This window comes from Cupressus sempervirens, chromosome 1 (assembly GCF_028749045.1).
Source record: "Cupressus sempervirens isolate cs-2001-9-10 chromosome 1, ASM2874904v1, whole genome shotgun sequence".
In the NCBI taxonomy this organism is placed as follows: domain Eukaryota; kingdom Viridiplantae; phylum Streptophyta; class Pinopsida; order Cupressales; family Cupressaceae; genus Cupressus; species Cupressus sempervirens.
The window spans coordinates 650,120,983-650,137,646 of NC_143118.1; the positions used below are offsets into that span (position 1 = coordinate 650,120,983).

At 37.1% G+C, this 16,664-nt stretch overlaps 1 protein-coding gene across 6 annotated transcripts in view; it reads right to left on the bottom strand.

Moving 5' to 3' along the window:
* Window positions 1-16,664, bottom strand: part of LOC149579579 (RNA polymerase Rpb7 N-terminal domain-containing protein) — a 223,420-nt gene that overhangs the window by 44,228 nt on the left and 162,528 nt on the right. For all 6 annotated transcript variants that reach the window (XM_089785989.1, XM_089785972.1, XM_089786000.1 and 3 more), the window contains 4 exons: window positions 3,439-3,526; window positions 3,149-3,212; window positions 2,926-2,995; window positions 2,751-2,840 (listed from right to left, as the gene is read on the bottom strand). In XM_089785989.1, coding sequence (XP_089642115.1) covers window positions 2,751-2,840; window positions 2,926-2,995; window positions 3,149-3,212; window positions 3,439-3,526 — 312 coding nt within the window. The remainder of the gene's footprint in view (window positions 1-2,750; window positions 2,841-2,925; window positions 2,996-3,148; window positions 3,213-3,438; window positions 3,527-16,664) is intronic.

The window sequence follows — 16,664 nt, forward strand, 5'->3', positions numbered from 1 at the left end:
TCTGGCATATCAGAGTTCCAAAGATTAGGATTACTCATTTTTCACCAAAGTGATATGGTGGTAGAGTCGGATTGGCCGGATCTATCGTTGACATCGGAACAAATATTACAAGAGTGGTATAGGGATACAATCGTATAGATATTTCAAGAACTGGTCAGTGGTATCTCAGACAGCGCACGAGTCCTCACTTGGGATCCAGGTGGAGTACCCCTAGGTATTGCTTTTCATTGGGGAGCTAGGAGAGTTTGGTTGTTGTTGTGATGGTTAAGTTGTAATTATCAGATCATTAAAGCATAATGTAATGTTCTGGCATATGCAAATAATAATAAGAAGAGTTCTGCTGTTTGTGTTCATGTTCACTATCTGTGTGCATTTCTTAATTAACCTATGTCGTAAACAACCTAGGCGAAGCGAGCCAGCAAACAGAATTATAATGTCCCAGAAAAAGCAGACATTACAAAGCCTCCCCTCTCAAAGATTGCTTGCCCTCAAGCAATTCACTCATACCTGTAGAAACCAAATGCCAGGATCCCATACTCGCCTTGAGAAAGAGATCTTACTCCTCAGTCGATGTAACCCGACATGCATCATCCCAAGTCCCAAATGGCTAAGCAATACAATAGGGATCGATGTGCCAGATAACTGAATGCTAGGATCCCAAATCTCACCATAAAGGTACGCCAACTACCATGTGCTGCTGCTTTGTGTGCCAAAACCCTCAGTTAGCATGAGGCCTCACTCCATGAGTGACTCTACGAGTCTCCATTGTCAAGTGAAGATGGGAGCTAAACAATATACGAATATCTACCCCAAGAGGATAACAACTGTCGTCGGTAGAAATTGTGTATCAGCCGACAGGACCCTTCGAAAAAGTTTTTGTATTCCCGCCTATCACGCAGGTGACCCGGGTTCGGTCCTCGACAACGGCGCCAAATGTTTACGGCATAGGTTAATTAAGAAACGCACACAGATAGTGAACACGAACACAAACAGCAAAACTCTTCTTATTATTATTCGCATATGCCAGAACATTACATTATGCTTTAATGATTTGATAATTAAAATGCTTCCCGAAGGGGTTATAAATACTTTCCGAAGAACTTTCCCGAAGGAGTCCATCGGCCAAATACATTATGTTCGCTACAACTATTTACCCGTCGGCTACATAACAAGAACTTTCCCGAAGGTACCCGTCGGCTGATACAAAATCTTTTCCGAAGGGTCCTGTCGGCTAATACACAATTTCTTCCGACGACATAGGTTTCAGGGGCGGAAAGGTTCTTTGTAGGGTTCAGTTCAAGGTTTGGCCTAAGCATTTCCAGTTTCAAACCCATCGGAGCATTGGCAGGTTGTCCAGATACTTACTATTTTTAGTGAGTAAACAAAGCATAGTATTTTCATTACCTCAGTGTTGGTTTGGAAGCGTCTCACCAAGAGCTTTCCAACAAGCTATTGCATGTGATTATCTGAGTTCATTTGGCCAGCTATTTTAATGCCTAATGATTATATCGTTTCCTGACTAAGTGACTATTAAAGTCATTTAACTTGTCACTTTATTTTAAAAAGTTACTATGTTCACTTAAGTGACTAAAGGACGAAAAAGGTGTTTTATCCCACATTGCTTAAAAGAGCGTGCATCACTTTGGGAAAAGTTATAAAAGGACAACAAGCTCCACACGTGAGGATATATGAAGATATAATATTTAAAACAAATATTAATCTAGGAGCTGGAAACAGTTGCTGGTTATCTCTTCGAGGATGCAAACCCTTGAAGAATCTTTGAAGGTTGGACGCAAACCTAGCCTTCTTACAAGTTTATTTATATTTCCAATCTGACTGTCATTTCTGTGTATAAGATTGGATTATTTGGATATTTGCATGTTATTTTATTGCTGTTGTATAATACAGTAACGCATTGTGATGGTTATTTGAGTTAACTCCTGGTTTAAATATGTAATTGTGATTATTGGAGAAATAAAACAAAGTTTTTCTGAGTTTCTTTGAATGCAAATCTGTGGGTTACAAGTCATTTAAGGTTCTAAAATTTGTATCAAATATTGGTTTGCTGTTCAGATTTAAATTTGCACGTATATATCACGGGTTTTGGTAAAATATCTGGAAAGGGATATTACATGGTGAGAGACTATAACAAGACATCTCATACAAGCAGGGACATTTCTAACAACATCCCTGGTATCTGATATATGTCTCAAACTCTACGAACTGTCCAGGGGTCTGGAGATGCATCTCCTAGTAATGAAGGTTTTTGATCTATGCTAAAGAATGTACGTGACAGCAAGGTCAAGGCAATCATCACTACAACAGACAAAAAGAGTACTTCTTTAAAGAACCACAATCAATATGAAGAGTCACAAGATTGATCTACAATTCTACTCAAAAGGTTGGTTGGGACCAACCCATTCTAACAATGGTCAAAAGAATCAACACCAAACTACATGGGTCCTGCAAAAACCATATTAATTTCATCATGCTACATAAGTTTTTGCAAATTCAGATTCATCCTGACCAAATATTTGATTCTTCCACAACTTTCTGCATCTACAAATAAGTCTTATGGGTTCTTCTAATTCGTTTGAATGGAATAACATCTGCTCAATCTCAGTGAACTCATAGAACAAGCAACCATTTAAGGAATGCCATATTTTAAATGCAAAAGAGCCCAACTGTAAAAAATAAAAAATTGGAACTGGCATAGAAACTTCCTACGATGGCAATAAAAAATTACATACAATTATTTCCATGGGTGCAAATGGTTTGGCATCATTCTCTTGTTCAAGTGGTATGGGTGGATACTTCAGCTGTGTCACTCGAAATCGCACCTGCATAAAGAAGATTCCTGAGATTAATCAATAAATGTGAAGGCAAGCTTCCCTGAAAAAATGATAATCTAGATTCCAAACAAACCTCCTCATCTAGATCCAAGAACAACTCAGCTCCGTCATAATCCCACTTCCACACATTTTCTTTCTCATCACTGCGGCACGGCTTCAATACATGAAACAACATTAGAAAAGTATCGTTTGTTTAGAAACAAAAAATATTCTAAATAGTAGACATCCTTGGATGAAAAAAATCAGAATTCCCTTAAAATTCATGCCTTCTAGAAAAGAATGGTAAGAAAATATACAATGTACTTGGTTGTTGAAGATGGTGTTCTGGTACATGGATATCATCAAAGAAACCTAAAGATACTGAAATCATCAAGGAAATATCACATCAAACATCTACAGGAGCATGCTCAAGCAGTAGGAAAAAACCCAGATGATGTAATGACCAAAACAGGAAACTCAACCATTTAATAAAAAACGAAAAAACCATGTACATAAACACTCCAGATATACAACTTCAAATATAAACAGCTTCACTACACCTAAACGAAAGAGCAACAAAGAAACAGTAAAGAGTTTGAGAGTGTACAATATATTCCATTTTTGTCAGATTTCTTTAGCTTCCCAACAAGTACCTCTCCAATGAAAGGCCTGAACATGATCAGCCTGAAATTTATCTGCCAATCAATCATCCCATAATAAGGCAATAGGAATCATTGTAATGCATTCAATCATCTTGACATGATATAAGGTATATACAGAAATGAATACAGCAGGGTTAATACCCAATAAACAATGCAATGCTATCAAGCTCAAATCAACAAGCACTGCCCATCTCAAATTCAGAGATGTACAGAATAAATAACTACAAGCATGGAGAATTTTGATAGATAGGATTCAGATATTAAGCGACTAAACAATAAAAAATGATTAATATATTTTTTTGCATTGGACAGTATCAAAAAAAATTACTAAAAAAGGAAACAATATAAAGGAGATTCAATCATCAAATTGCACCATATATGATATATTATTTTCCCAAATCAGCAGCAGAAGTTAAAATTTACACAAATCTCTATCAATAAGGAATGATACAGTTCTTGGACAGTCAATATATCATAACAACTCAAAATTGCCAGAAAATTATTTCTATACACAGGTCACAAACTTAATAGTAAATGTAAAACACTTGCAACTCATTGAAATGTTAATGATTTTTCTCATGGATGATGACTGCCCCAAATATCAAAAGTCTGACTATCAAGATTGTCAGCATCTTTTTCGCTCACTCCTGTCCAACAACTTAATACTTTACTCTGGTAATTAACCAATGCTTTATTTCTTTTAAATGTCTAACAACTTGACTTAAGTGTAAAGCAACTAAACATGCACCTACATGAGTTGTCCTTGCAATTGAAGTAACCTAATTTATCCACTGGAGACTGCATCTTGGCTGTCACAAGTCACATCAACTAATTGTTTAATATTGTAGAAAATGTAAATATCGACATTGTAAAAATGTAAATAAAATGATTGAGAAGATAGTAAGCATACAATGCCATATCAAATGATGACAACTGTGCTCAAAACTGTAAGTTATATCAAAAGCTCAGCTGAATCTAATTTACATGTTAAGAGGTGATCAACTCCAGAAAAGGTCTCTGCAAGCAAGTACCACTTGGCCCTCACACATTCATTGTAAATTTATAAAAAGTGAACTATTTCACCTCCTTAAAAAGGGACAAGACAGTGGTCAATTTTTGCATTTGCTGGCCATTCATTGAGGATAAAGATATTCCAGTTTCCAGTTTTGAGATGATAGATTTCTATTCACTGCTATAATTAATAACTATCAGAAAATTCAAGAGACTTTGGCAATCATCAATGCATACCAATCAGCCACAAAACAGCTCAACAACCAGCATAAAACACATATCAGTCTTCTTGATATCAAAAGCCAGAAGATGTATCAAATCTAATCAACAACACAGACAACATTTCCCCACCATCGACGCAGTCTTTTCCCTACATCAATCACTCAGAGGTCCATTAGGAAAATAGTAAAAGGAAGGAACTCGCCAAGATAAATCGTTCAACTGATACATGGCTTTCAACAGTTGAACACCTATAGCTCATTTGCTCGATCCTTCAAACAGTTCCTCTGTATCTCATGAATCTCTAGACTCATAAAATCTAACTGCCCTTCCAAATGTCATTGAGAAGCATAAAATTCGGTTTCAGAAAAACTTTCTGGCAGGGTCTAATTAAATTTCCACTTGTTGCTTGGGCACAACTCAGATAGCCTGAAACTAAAGGAGAAATCTACACTAAGGACTAGGTGAAACAAAAATTCCGCTTTGGCCAATGTATTATGAACGGTAATGTCATGTCCCCTTTCTAGCAACATGATTCCAACAGTAGATTTGCCTATCATTGACTCTCATAGGCAAATGATTTTGGAGAGAGAGTCATCCTGTTGACCAGATGATTGTATATTGCTCTCGGAAGAGTTATAATTGAGCCTACATCCAATAAGTGGTGCCTACATGTTCTAATTTTGAATTGAGATTGCACTTTTAATTTTATAAAGTTATTTAATAATAAAGTGCATTATAATAAGATTTTATAAAAGATGCTTGTAGAAGTTCCTAGTGACTTCTTAGAAAGGTGAATAAATAGAGGGCGGGAGGCATCTATTTGAACAAGCGATTTTGTGAATTCAACTTCTATTCATATTGGAGCAATATGTAGTCATTTGGTCTGCAAATTACCATTGGATCTTTGGGAACGAAAACTCCCTTGGATCTGCATAACTGAGGAAGTGAGATATCTTCCAAAGGGTTGCTCATTGGAGATGGTATTTAGCCATTTCATGGTGGATTATTCTGAGAATTGATTTGAGAGTTTTAAGCTATTTGCAGGGGTTTGGAATTCATCATCTCTCTGCAAAATCAAGTTGATAATTTTTGGAGTCTTGTGGTGAGGTTCTTGCATCATTAATCATTGGAGGATTAGCTAGAGTGGAATTAATTGCCATCTACACAAATTATTGCAGAACTGGAGAAATTCGAAAGGAAGCTGGAAGCATATTTATGGTTATAAATCCCTCATACCTGGTCGGAATTGCATGCAATCTGTTGCATTGTCTTCCTTAAACCCAAGCGGTTCAGTCCATAGCAGATTTGGCACTACGTTTGAAGGTTACAATTTATATTAAAAATCGCATAAAGCCGTACAGGAGCGGCAGTGTTGTAGAGGGGCAGATCAGGAACAGATCAGAGGTCTCAATCCGACCATTATTCAGTCCATCTCATCAGCATTGAATCGCAGGGACTTAGCACTCAGTCTAGAGTTTAAGAGGAACAGAATTGTGCTGGAGCAGCTCAGGTACAGGCCCAGACAGTACGGCAGAACCTTAAATCGTATTCCAGCAAACTTCATTCTCAGCGGTGGTATCTGTCTAATCCCAAGTTCCACCATTTGGTTTCATTTGCACTTTGTTAGTTTATGTTATTCAAATACACTGAAAGATAATAAATGACAAAAGGTTCTTATGAATAATGACTGAGGGTAAAATGAATGTATTCTGAAAATGCCACAATAATAATATTCAGCTTGAGTCATTTCTTTTGACATTGAAGGCTTGTCAGCTCTTATGGTGAACATACTATCCTGATCCATTTACATACATGGCATTATTTTAGTTAGTACTTGTCTATTCATTGGAATTTCATATCAACATACTATATTCACTGTATGCCAAGTGTTTGACGAATTGTCTCAGTTTAGCATTGGTTCTTTTAGTGACCTTTATAGTAAGGGTCATCACAGTGGTATCAGAGCTTGCTTGCAAAGTGCTTGACGAAATGTCAAACCACTGAAGTATAAAGATTTTTGGTGTTTGAAGAAGTTATAACTTGTTGGGGTTATTACAGGTAACTTGTTCCTTGGCCCAATGACAGATGGTGCACATGGTACACAAGTGAAACACTGAGTAGCCCTTAAATGGAAGGGCTGTCTAATAAGAGTGTCTGCATAAATCAAACAAAGACTAGCAAAAATCAAAGATAATCTTACATAGCAGGCTGGCAATGGTTAAGATGCTTACATTTTGGGAGGATGGCTAGGGCCTGGCAGATATATGAGCCTTTAGACTCTCTTATGATCACAAAACCTTCATAAGGTTGCTAATTAGTAATTATCATTTTACTTCAACATTCAGTATGCCACACTGGAGATGTCTGTAGTAAACGTCCAACACCTATTTGCTATTCAAGTAAGCACGATAAAGGACACTACTAAGCAATAAATTAATTGCAGTCTTACATTACCAAATCAGCTAAAAATGGATAACTTCAAACTCCACTTTATGAAGCCTCTGCTTATGAAACTCTTCTTGGTGATCTCTCCTACCCGGGGTACCAAGCGGTCACTTGGACCCCCTCTCACTCCAGGCACATTAGACAAGTGAGGTCCTGCAGGAGTTACACGCAGCAGCAGCTCACCACCTCCAGTAGTACTCAGAGACAACATAGGATGTCCTCTCATCCTGAGTCATATCCTTTGGTTCTTAGTTTCATCTCCACTGTCAAGAGCAGCTAGCTTTTTTCTCGCAGCAGATGCTGCCTCTTGTTGTTCCTTGTTCTTCTTTTCCCTAGACACCCTTTCAAGCTCCTGTTGTTGGCTGGTTTCTTTTGTTGTTTCTTGGCAGTACCTTAGAACCTTTTTGTGGTCTCTTGTCGGACATAAATAAGTTTATCTTATCTCAACCATCCTTTTCACTTCTCAAAGGAAATGGGCAACAATCTAGAATACACTGTCTGACCTAAAATCAAATGCTCTCTTTTGCCATCCACCCAAAATAATCCTAACATGAGATGAATTAAATAAACAAGGTAATTTCATTGACCAATGCTTGTCCAAACTGCCTTTGCATGAGGAAAATAGCCAAACATCTCCTCTTCCTATTTTTTACAGATAAAATATGAAGGGCATGTGCCGCTTTCTTTCTCACAATACTGAATAACGTTGCCAACATTTGACATTGTTAGAGGAAATTGTGTCAGCTACAGGGATATAAGCCTATGCTCAAAATTATCTACCAAATGGCCTTGGGTTTTTTAATGTGGAGCGGGATAGAGGCATCTCTGATAATTAATTCATAAAAAGAAGTGTTTTAGTCTGAATCAGTGTTACCCGGGGGACATGATCTAGGCAAGAAAAAGACAATCTTAACATGCCTCTACCTTGGGATTTTTTCGTGGATCATTAATGTGGACTTTATGGTCATTGATCACATCACTATTTATGGTAGTAAACAGGCCCCAGTGGCACCATCTATCTCCTCCAATTACTCTTCATTCTTGCATGTTGTGTATTCATAAAGTTGAAAGAGCAGCAAAGACTTTTAAAATGGGATAAGGAAGCATTCAAAAATATTTTGAGAAGAAAACAAGTGGACCTAGAAGCTAACGAATCAAACATTTAATTAAGGTGAAACAAATAGGTCTTGTTGAGAATCTGAGGATCGCTGCAAATGTATTAACATTGCCTCTTCGGTATATGTGCTCCAAGTGCAGATTTGAATATATATATGAGCAGAGGAGACTTGTCTTATGAAGAGACCTGTCTCTATGGTATTTTGCAATTTAATGACCATTAGACAATATTAACAATAATATAAACACACACACACATATATCAAAGTTTGTCTAATTGATGATTAACCAATAACCATAAAAAGATTATCTCTAAGTCAATTCAATCCGACTGAAGCTACAACATTAACACTCCCTCTTAGCTAGGGAGGATTTTAATAGAACATTATGGTCTCAAGCATATAGAGAGATACCATCTCAATATGATATTCTTGGAATGACATATTTAGGGATATCAACATACATCCATCAAAATAGATGTTAGCTTTCAATATCATCCGAAGTATGATCCAACAAGGAATATCACCTATATGATATCCATCATACTTATATTCTCTTGGCATGTGCACCGACATCATGTCCATGATGCCTACCAAGAGAATATATAATATCCTAGAGGGATATGTATTATCTGATCTCCGGGACAGCAACTTAGTGTAGTCCATCATAATAACAAGTAGCTATCATGACCTCCAAGACAACAACTGAATGCAGTCCATCATGACTAGGAGATAGGTTGTCATGACCTCCGGAACAACTTAATGTAGTTCATCATGACAGGTGGGTTATCATGACCTCCATGGAAACAACTAAATGCAGTCCATCATGATGACAAGTCAAGCAATTGTTAAGATCGTCACCTTACAACAATGACCATAATCAAAAATCAATGAAAGATCGTCACCTTTCATGCTATTTTTCCACATAATCATGTTGTAACTCACATGTTATCCACCATGAACCATGTCAGAGGGTGGTTCCACCATGTATGCTTCTAGAGGGTGGAACAAGGGCTTTCACCTCTAACTTCTCTCACACAGAGAAGAATGCATAACAAGGAATTTCACCTCAAACTTCTCCCTCTCAATCTGTTGACTTTTTCTGCCCAAGGTTGCTTCTGATGGAATGTTAGACTCCCTCTAAATCTGATAGCAACCTTATGGCCTCCCCGTGCAATGTTTCCTCTAATGAAGTGTTAGACTCCCTCCAAATCTGATATCAACATTCCTTTTCCTACGAAAAAACCCTTGAAAACAAAAGAAAAGATCAAGGCAAATTGCTCTTTATAGTACATATACAAATAAGAGAAAGGCTACACTAAGCAGATAAATGTAACAGTTAAGGATAATAAATACTTATTTGTACATTAACATTCTTGATACAAGTTACTCCAATGAAGGTCCATCAAATCTTGAAAATGTCTCAATATAAGCATTTCTCAAACAATGGGAATGCGACATTGATTATTATTTCCCCCCTCCACCCCACAATGTAAAATTTACACTTATATAGAGTTTTTCAGTCTCATGAAATACCATCATGAATGATGATATCAACCTTCAACTTTGTTCGTCATCAACTTCTATATAACATTTTTTTTTTTGACAACTATCTCTTTGTCTCATACAATTAAGTAGATTTCACTCTTGTTAATTTATATTTTTCTCCATGCTCAAAATTACATCTTTTTCTTATCTTTGCCCATCAAAATATTATATTACAATTTGCAAAACTAAAAAAGTTATATTGATCAAGTATATACTCAATGTATTTCCAAATAATATCCTTTGATATCTTGATCTCCTTAGCCAACTTATGAATTTTTCTTTGCAACTCTTGGTCATAATAAGAATATCCATGTTCCTGATACCTATACTTGTGCAAATGATCTTCTTCGATCGACCTGATTGCTTATCAAGTAAATTTCTTATGAAATGCCAGTTGCTGATAATTTTTCTAATACTCTGTAGCAATCTTATGCTAGGAGAAAATAAGGAGCCCAATATGACATGATAGAGTGGACTTTTGTACCCAAATGTTATTCAAGGCGATCTCATCACATAGGCACACAATATAACAATCACATGCTGAAAATATTTTGAGCAGTAACTGCTAAAATCACCTAGCACCCAAAGTCTTTCCTATAGAGTTTGGGTCTCATTTCTTCAAAATTGATTATAAAAAGCCTTCTTTCTAGTTAATGACCTTACTCAAAAGTATAATGTCTTTAGAAGCACCTTTATATAATCTTATGTAAACAGTATTGGAAGACCTTCAATGCTTTATCTTTACTAACATGCATAGCATCTTCTATTTGCTTCAAAAGGATTTTGTCTTTGTTTCTACTGGTATAATTGCTCTTCTATAATTGATTCATCAATGTTGACCCTTGATGTTTGTCCGATGATTATTATAATTATATATTTGTTCTTGATGGTGATTAGAGATTTAAGTTGTGGGTCTCTTCCAAAGACTCTTATCCAGTGCTCACCTCTTTAATCGATTTAGCAAGCCTAAAACTCATGGTTTCTCCTTATTAGATTATCCAATTAATAACTAATCCACTTGCTATTATTATTTTGGAGAAAGGTAATAGGAAGCAATATTATGTGTTATTAGATTATTACAACAGAGCATAAACCGATAGGCATTTATCCACCACCAACTATAGTGGGAGTATATTCCTGATCAACTTATACGATCATCTATTGTTCCTCGGTAAAACATTGGGGTTTCTATTTCCCTATTACAAAGACAAGTTAGTTCTCTCCAAATAGTATCGATTTTAGATTCTTTGCTTCTGTTAAGTGTTTATAGTTTTGTATGATCCTCCTTGTTTGCTCTGTTACCATCGATATGTGTAATGCTATTCGTGCGAATGTTCACAATCATCTGATTATGATCACCAAACTGAATTCCTTTGTCCACAATGTCTTTCTACTAATATCAATATGTTGTCTATCTATGACTGTGTACTATTACGACTCTATTGCTGACTATACATTATAAGTGTTGGATTGGATGTTTAAATTCTCAATCCATCCCTCTTGTCGAGGCATCGCACAATATTTGGTTTTGCAAATAACTCTCTTCGTCACTCTTTGAACTGTATATCTCCTTTGTCTATGCTTTTTGTAGGCGTTGACTTTCATGTATTTATTTTGTGTCTTTCTAGATTGCTGACTCGGATGGTGGTGTCTTTCTTCTATTCATCTAACTACGATTATTCCTAGTAGTGATGCATTCACAGGATCCACACTTGAAACTAATCATATATAAATATATATCACCGCCTATCATATTCAAAATCTTTGCCAATGATGCCCCCACTTTTCAATGCTCAATGACTGTCTGGTTTATATTTGCTCCTCGGTATTGATCTTGGTTATGTTTATGTTTCGCGAGAATGGAACAATAATCTTTCACATGTATTATCACTCACATGATTCCCCTTTTGCTAGCAGCATTGTATTTTACTTTGTATTATGAGAGATTCTTCTTATTATAAACTCAGCTTCATTTCATACTCTAGCTACATACTTAATACCACTTATGTTTCGATGTCATCTACGTCACCTTATACTATCAAACTCACCTTTTCATAAGTTCTATTCCACGTCATCTTTGTTGCTTGAACCCCAGTGCCAACACAAGTGAACATACTTGGTTAATTGGTGATTTTGTAACATGTTTGTATTATCAAGTCCATAGGTCCATGAAGGAGTTGACCAGTGTGCCATGATGCTCTAGCTCTAAATTTTCTTTCTAACTCATACTACTCACATCTTCAACATTGATTGTTTCCCTCTAAATCAATGAGAAAAGAAATTGAGTTTTTTGTAGCAGTGATTTAAAGATGCATTGTCTGTAAATATGAATCATGTCACTTTGGTAAGCCAGAGTTTTCAAAGAACCTCGTTATTGACCAATGATCTCGCATTGTAGTTTTTCTTTGGATTGTCCAATCAACAAGCCTTCCATCAAAGTAAGTCTATGCTATGCAAAATGCACCGCCTTTCTTTTGTTCTTTGCTCCGTGTCAACACAACTCCCCAACTTGTGCATTTTATATCTCTTCATATGTTACACTTTTCTTGCATTGGGTTTTACGATAAAAGATGGAAATGAAGAAATGTGTGGGCGTGCTAGTGTGGATGGTAGTAATTGTACAGGTGATGAGAGGCATTAAAGGAGTTAGTAGATTCAACAAAGGAAATAATGCTGTCTAACTCTATTATTATTAAAATCGATCTTGAAAATGGGGACATTATAGCCAACCTTCCCAAAATTACTAGTCCTAAAGCAAATTCATATTTTGTCCTTGTGATTTTATTGATGCACCTCACTATAGTTCTGCAATAACAATTTCAATTTGGGATTAAGCAGTTATAAATTTAAATTTAAAGATCACAAAATTCAATTTAAATTACTAAGAATGATTTTAGAGAACTAAACTTGACGTTTCATGATGCTCTCATTCTCCTATCAAGTATTGCCTTGCTCCTAGATGTTTTTTGATCAATTCTCGCATTCACTAGGGAGAATATGTGATCAAGTTCCAAGTCCTTTGGGGGAGGACCTCCTGGGATTCTAGCTACCATCTAGTCATTCTAGAACAGTCCTTAAGCTATTCACCATCTCATTACGATTATCTCCTTCTAGGGTCTTATGAATGACCAGAATTTGGCATATCATCCTTTCTAGGAAATAAATTTATCTCTCCTAGGCCTTCAGAGACGTAATATGTCCTTGTAGTGGGGTGCACTAACGATTCTCCCATAACCACTATGTAATAGGGTGCCCAGGTCTCCCTTAACATGATACTAGGATATGTGAATACTCAAAGCATACACAAAATATATATAGTATTGCAAGAAAACATGACACAAAGCATACATATTAATGCACGAAGGCATGATGCAGACACAAAGCATACACATGTTAAAAGCTTTGGTAGATTTCTTCCTAAGTTTGTGGTGACTAGCTTCTTGGTCGATAAACCTATATCATATGTTGGTATTCCAACAAGGAAACATGTATAAAATTATCAATCTTGTAAATCTATAAAATATAATATTCCAAGTCTCAATTTAATCCCTTTCTTAAGGAGAGGTTGTGATCAAATGCTTAGTTCTTGGGGAAGTGCTTCCTAGGGCTCTACTTAATAGAAAAGCTCTCCACTAAGCACCATCTCCTCAGATTACTTCTCTCATTTAAGACCTTATGGATAATCACACGGATGTATCCATCCTTCTCAGGAGAGGTATTACTCATCTTAAGCCTTATGGATAACCACACGGGTACATCCATCCTTGTATATGCATGTATTTAATTATATACCAAGGTTCTTTAAAGAATAATTGATTCCCTGCCTTAATTAAGAACATTCAATTATAGAATGTCTTGCAAAGTCCTTCAAAGAAGTTAGCTCTCTGTCTTAATTCCCTCTCGGATGTAATGTTCCCGCCTAGGTATCTACAGCCAAGCAATGGTAAACAAGGGAAGATACACAATTGTGGAAGCATGTACTGTAGACTAGCCAACACTTATGAGAGTTGTTCGATGTGTAGGAAGGGGGGTGTATGGTTAAGATCAGTGTCGTACGGTAAGACAAGTTGTCCGTACAGACTTCCCAAGGCTGTACAGTAGGCAGAGGATGATGGTCGTACGGGTATATTTGTGAGCCGTACAGTGAGCAGTACAAATGATGGTCGTACAGAAGATAGATGTGAATCATACGGTGGGCAATATGGATGATGGCCATACGGTGAGCAATGTGTAAGCGTACAGTGAGTGGATGGAGGAAACAAGGAAGGTACAAGGGGTGGTGGAAGATGTAAATGAGGCCGTACGGTGGCGAAAAAACAAGCTGTACAATGAAATATTGAATGATATGGATGGATGAAGGTCGTACGATCAAGGAATGAGCAGTACGGGAATGACAGGAGGCTGCACGGTTAGGTATCTGAGCCCAATACAGAATACAATCTTGTCCATACACAAACACAATAGATTTAGATGAAATCTAAACAATATTAGAGACTTGAGTGCGAATAATCTTTAAGTAATATATATGCCGAAAGATGATGCTCCGATTTGCTAGATCAAAGCGAAGTATTACAGGCAACGGAATAGGGTGAGGATTGAATCCCACCGAAACCAGATAAACCAAATAGGGAAGGTCTTTCACTTCCGAAATGGCGAATAGTAGAGAACTCCAACAGGAATTCGCAAAGCAGAGAAAATAATCCAAATTATATACCTAAAGACTACCTACAAGCCATGCTTAAATACCCGTTGGGAAAATTTTCCGAGAGTGTACAAAGATAGCCAACGGCAACACAAACTACGAAAACAAAATAAAAATGGGTCCGAGATATATTGAATCAATCGGCCCATTAACAAAAGTTTTATAAATGATTTATTTAATAACAGGAACATTACAATCCTCCAATTCCAAATTTTGCTTGTCCTCAAGCAAATGCAATGCCAGGTGTTGGAGAATGTGCTCGCCCTCCCACGTTGTGTTGTCTAATGACAAGTGTTTCCAACACACTAGATATTCCTTTACCGTGCAGTTCCACAAAGTCTTCTCACGTACTTTGACAATCTCGGCAAGTTCCAATATGAGCTTTCCTTCTTCATTGAGTGGTGGAAGGTTTGTGGTTACTATGACGTTCTGTCCTACAACCTTCTTCAGGCATGAAACATGAAAGACGTTATGAATACGTCTTCCCTCCGGAAGTTCCAGCTCATAAGCGACTTCACCAATACGACGGGCTACACGATAGGGGCCATAAAATCGTGGCTTCAATTTTTCTTTTCCCTTTTCCTTCAAGGAGGATTGTCGATATGGCTCGAGCTTGAGATAAACCAAGTCCCCTACTTCGAAGCTCCTCTCCATTCGGTGTCTATCGGCATACATCTTTTGTTGATTCTATGCCTGTTGTAAGTTTTCTTTCAGGTATCGTAGGATGTCCCGTCCCTTCTGAAGCCAGTCCCTCGCCCTTGGTGCCCAACTATCTGCCAGCATTGTGTTGATGAAGGAGAGAGGTTTGTACCCGTACAGAGCTTTGAATGGTGCCATCCTGATGAACATGTGATACGTGGTATTGTAACAATATTCTCCTAGATATATCCACTTGACCCATGCCCGTTGTTGCGCCGAAACATAGTTTCAAAGGTAACCTTTGAGCCACTTGTTCACAATCTCCATTTGTTCCTCTGTCTGAGGGTGGTAACTAGTACTTGGTGACAATTCTGTCCCTACCAATCAAAACAATTATGTCCAGAAGATACTAATGAATCGCCCATCTTGATCATTGACAATGTTTCGGGGTAAACTGTGCAGACGAAATACTTCTCTAAAAAACAGATCGGCAACTTGTGCGACCTAAAAATCTAAGGAGATGGCGAAGAAATGTGTATACTTTGTCAATCTGTCAACCACCACAAAAATACAATCATTTCCATTCACCTTGGGAAGCCTCGTTTTGAAATCCATCGAGATACTTTCCCACTTATGTTCTGAAATTGATAGAGGTTGCAGTAACCCGGCAAGTAGAGTATGTTTGGATTTGTTTTGCTGGCAAACCGCACACTCTCTTACGTATTGCAACACGTCCCCTTTAAGTCCTTTCCATGAAAACCTCTCCCGGAGATTTCTGTAAGTTTTGAGGAAACTCGGGTGTCCTACCAAGGGTGAGTTGTGTACTTCCTTCAAGATTTTCTGCTTCAATTTGATTCCGACACTAAAAATATCTGATTCTTATAGTAGATAATGTCATCCACCACTTTGTACCGATCATCCTAGGTATTTCCATCTATTAGCTCACAGGGAAATATGTTTTTGGAATATTCTACCAACAAATGTGCCTTCCAGTCAGCTGAAATCTGGTTTAGAGAGCAGATGGCAGGTGTAATGTCCCTACTCAAATCTGACCTCAAAATGCTGATTGGAGGCTCAAGGAATTTCATCAAACAACTCACATGCAAGGGTCATATGACTGATATAACATTTCAGTTTGCTACAATGACTCTTTTCTTCAGTTAGCATCAATAAGAATGCTTACAAATGACTCTAAATTGACTAAACAATGTCCTAGCACGAATGTGCAACTTAATTTGACAATATCTAATGCATATATATGATCTAAGCATGAGAAATGAACACCTACAACCAACTGGTATATTCACAAATAGTTGGTATGCATACTAAATCTGAGTGTGAATAATAATATGGAAATGCTTATTGACAACTTATCAACAACCTATATCTCCAATTTGCAATACAAAGACTCAATACAATGCTCATTAAAAGATTTCTACATGTGAAATATCCACCTACAGCTAAGTGAGTTTTTATCAAACACTTGGAA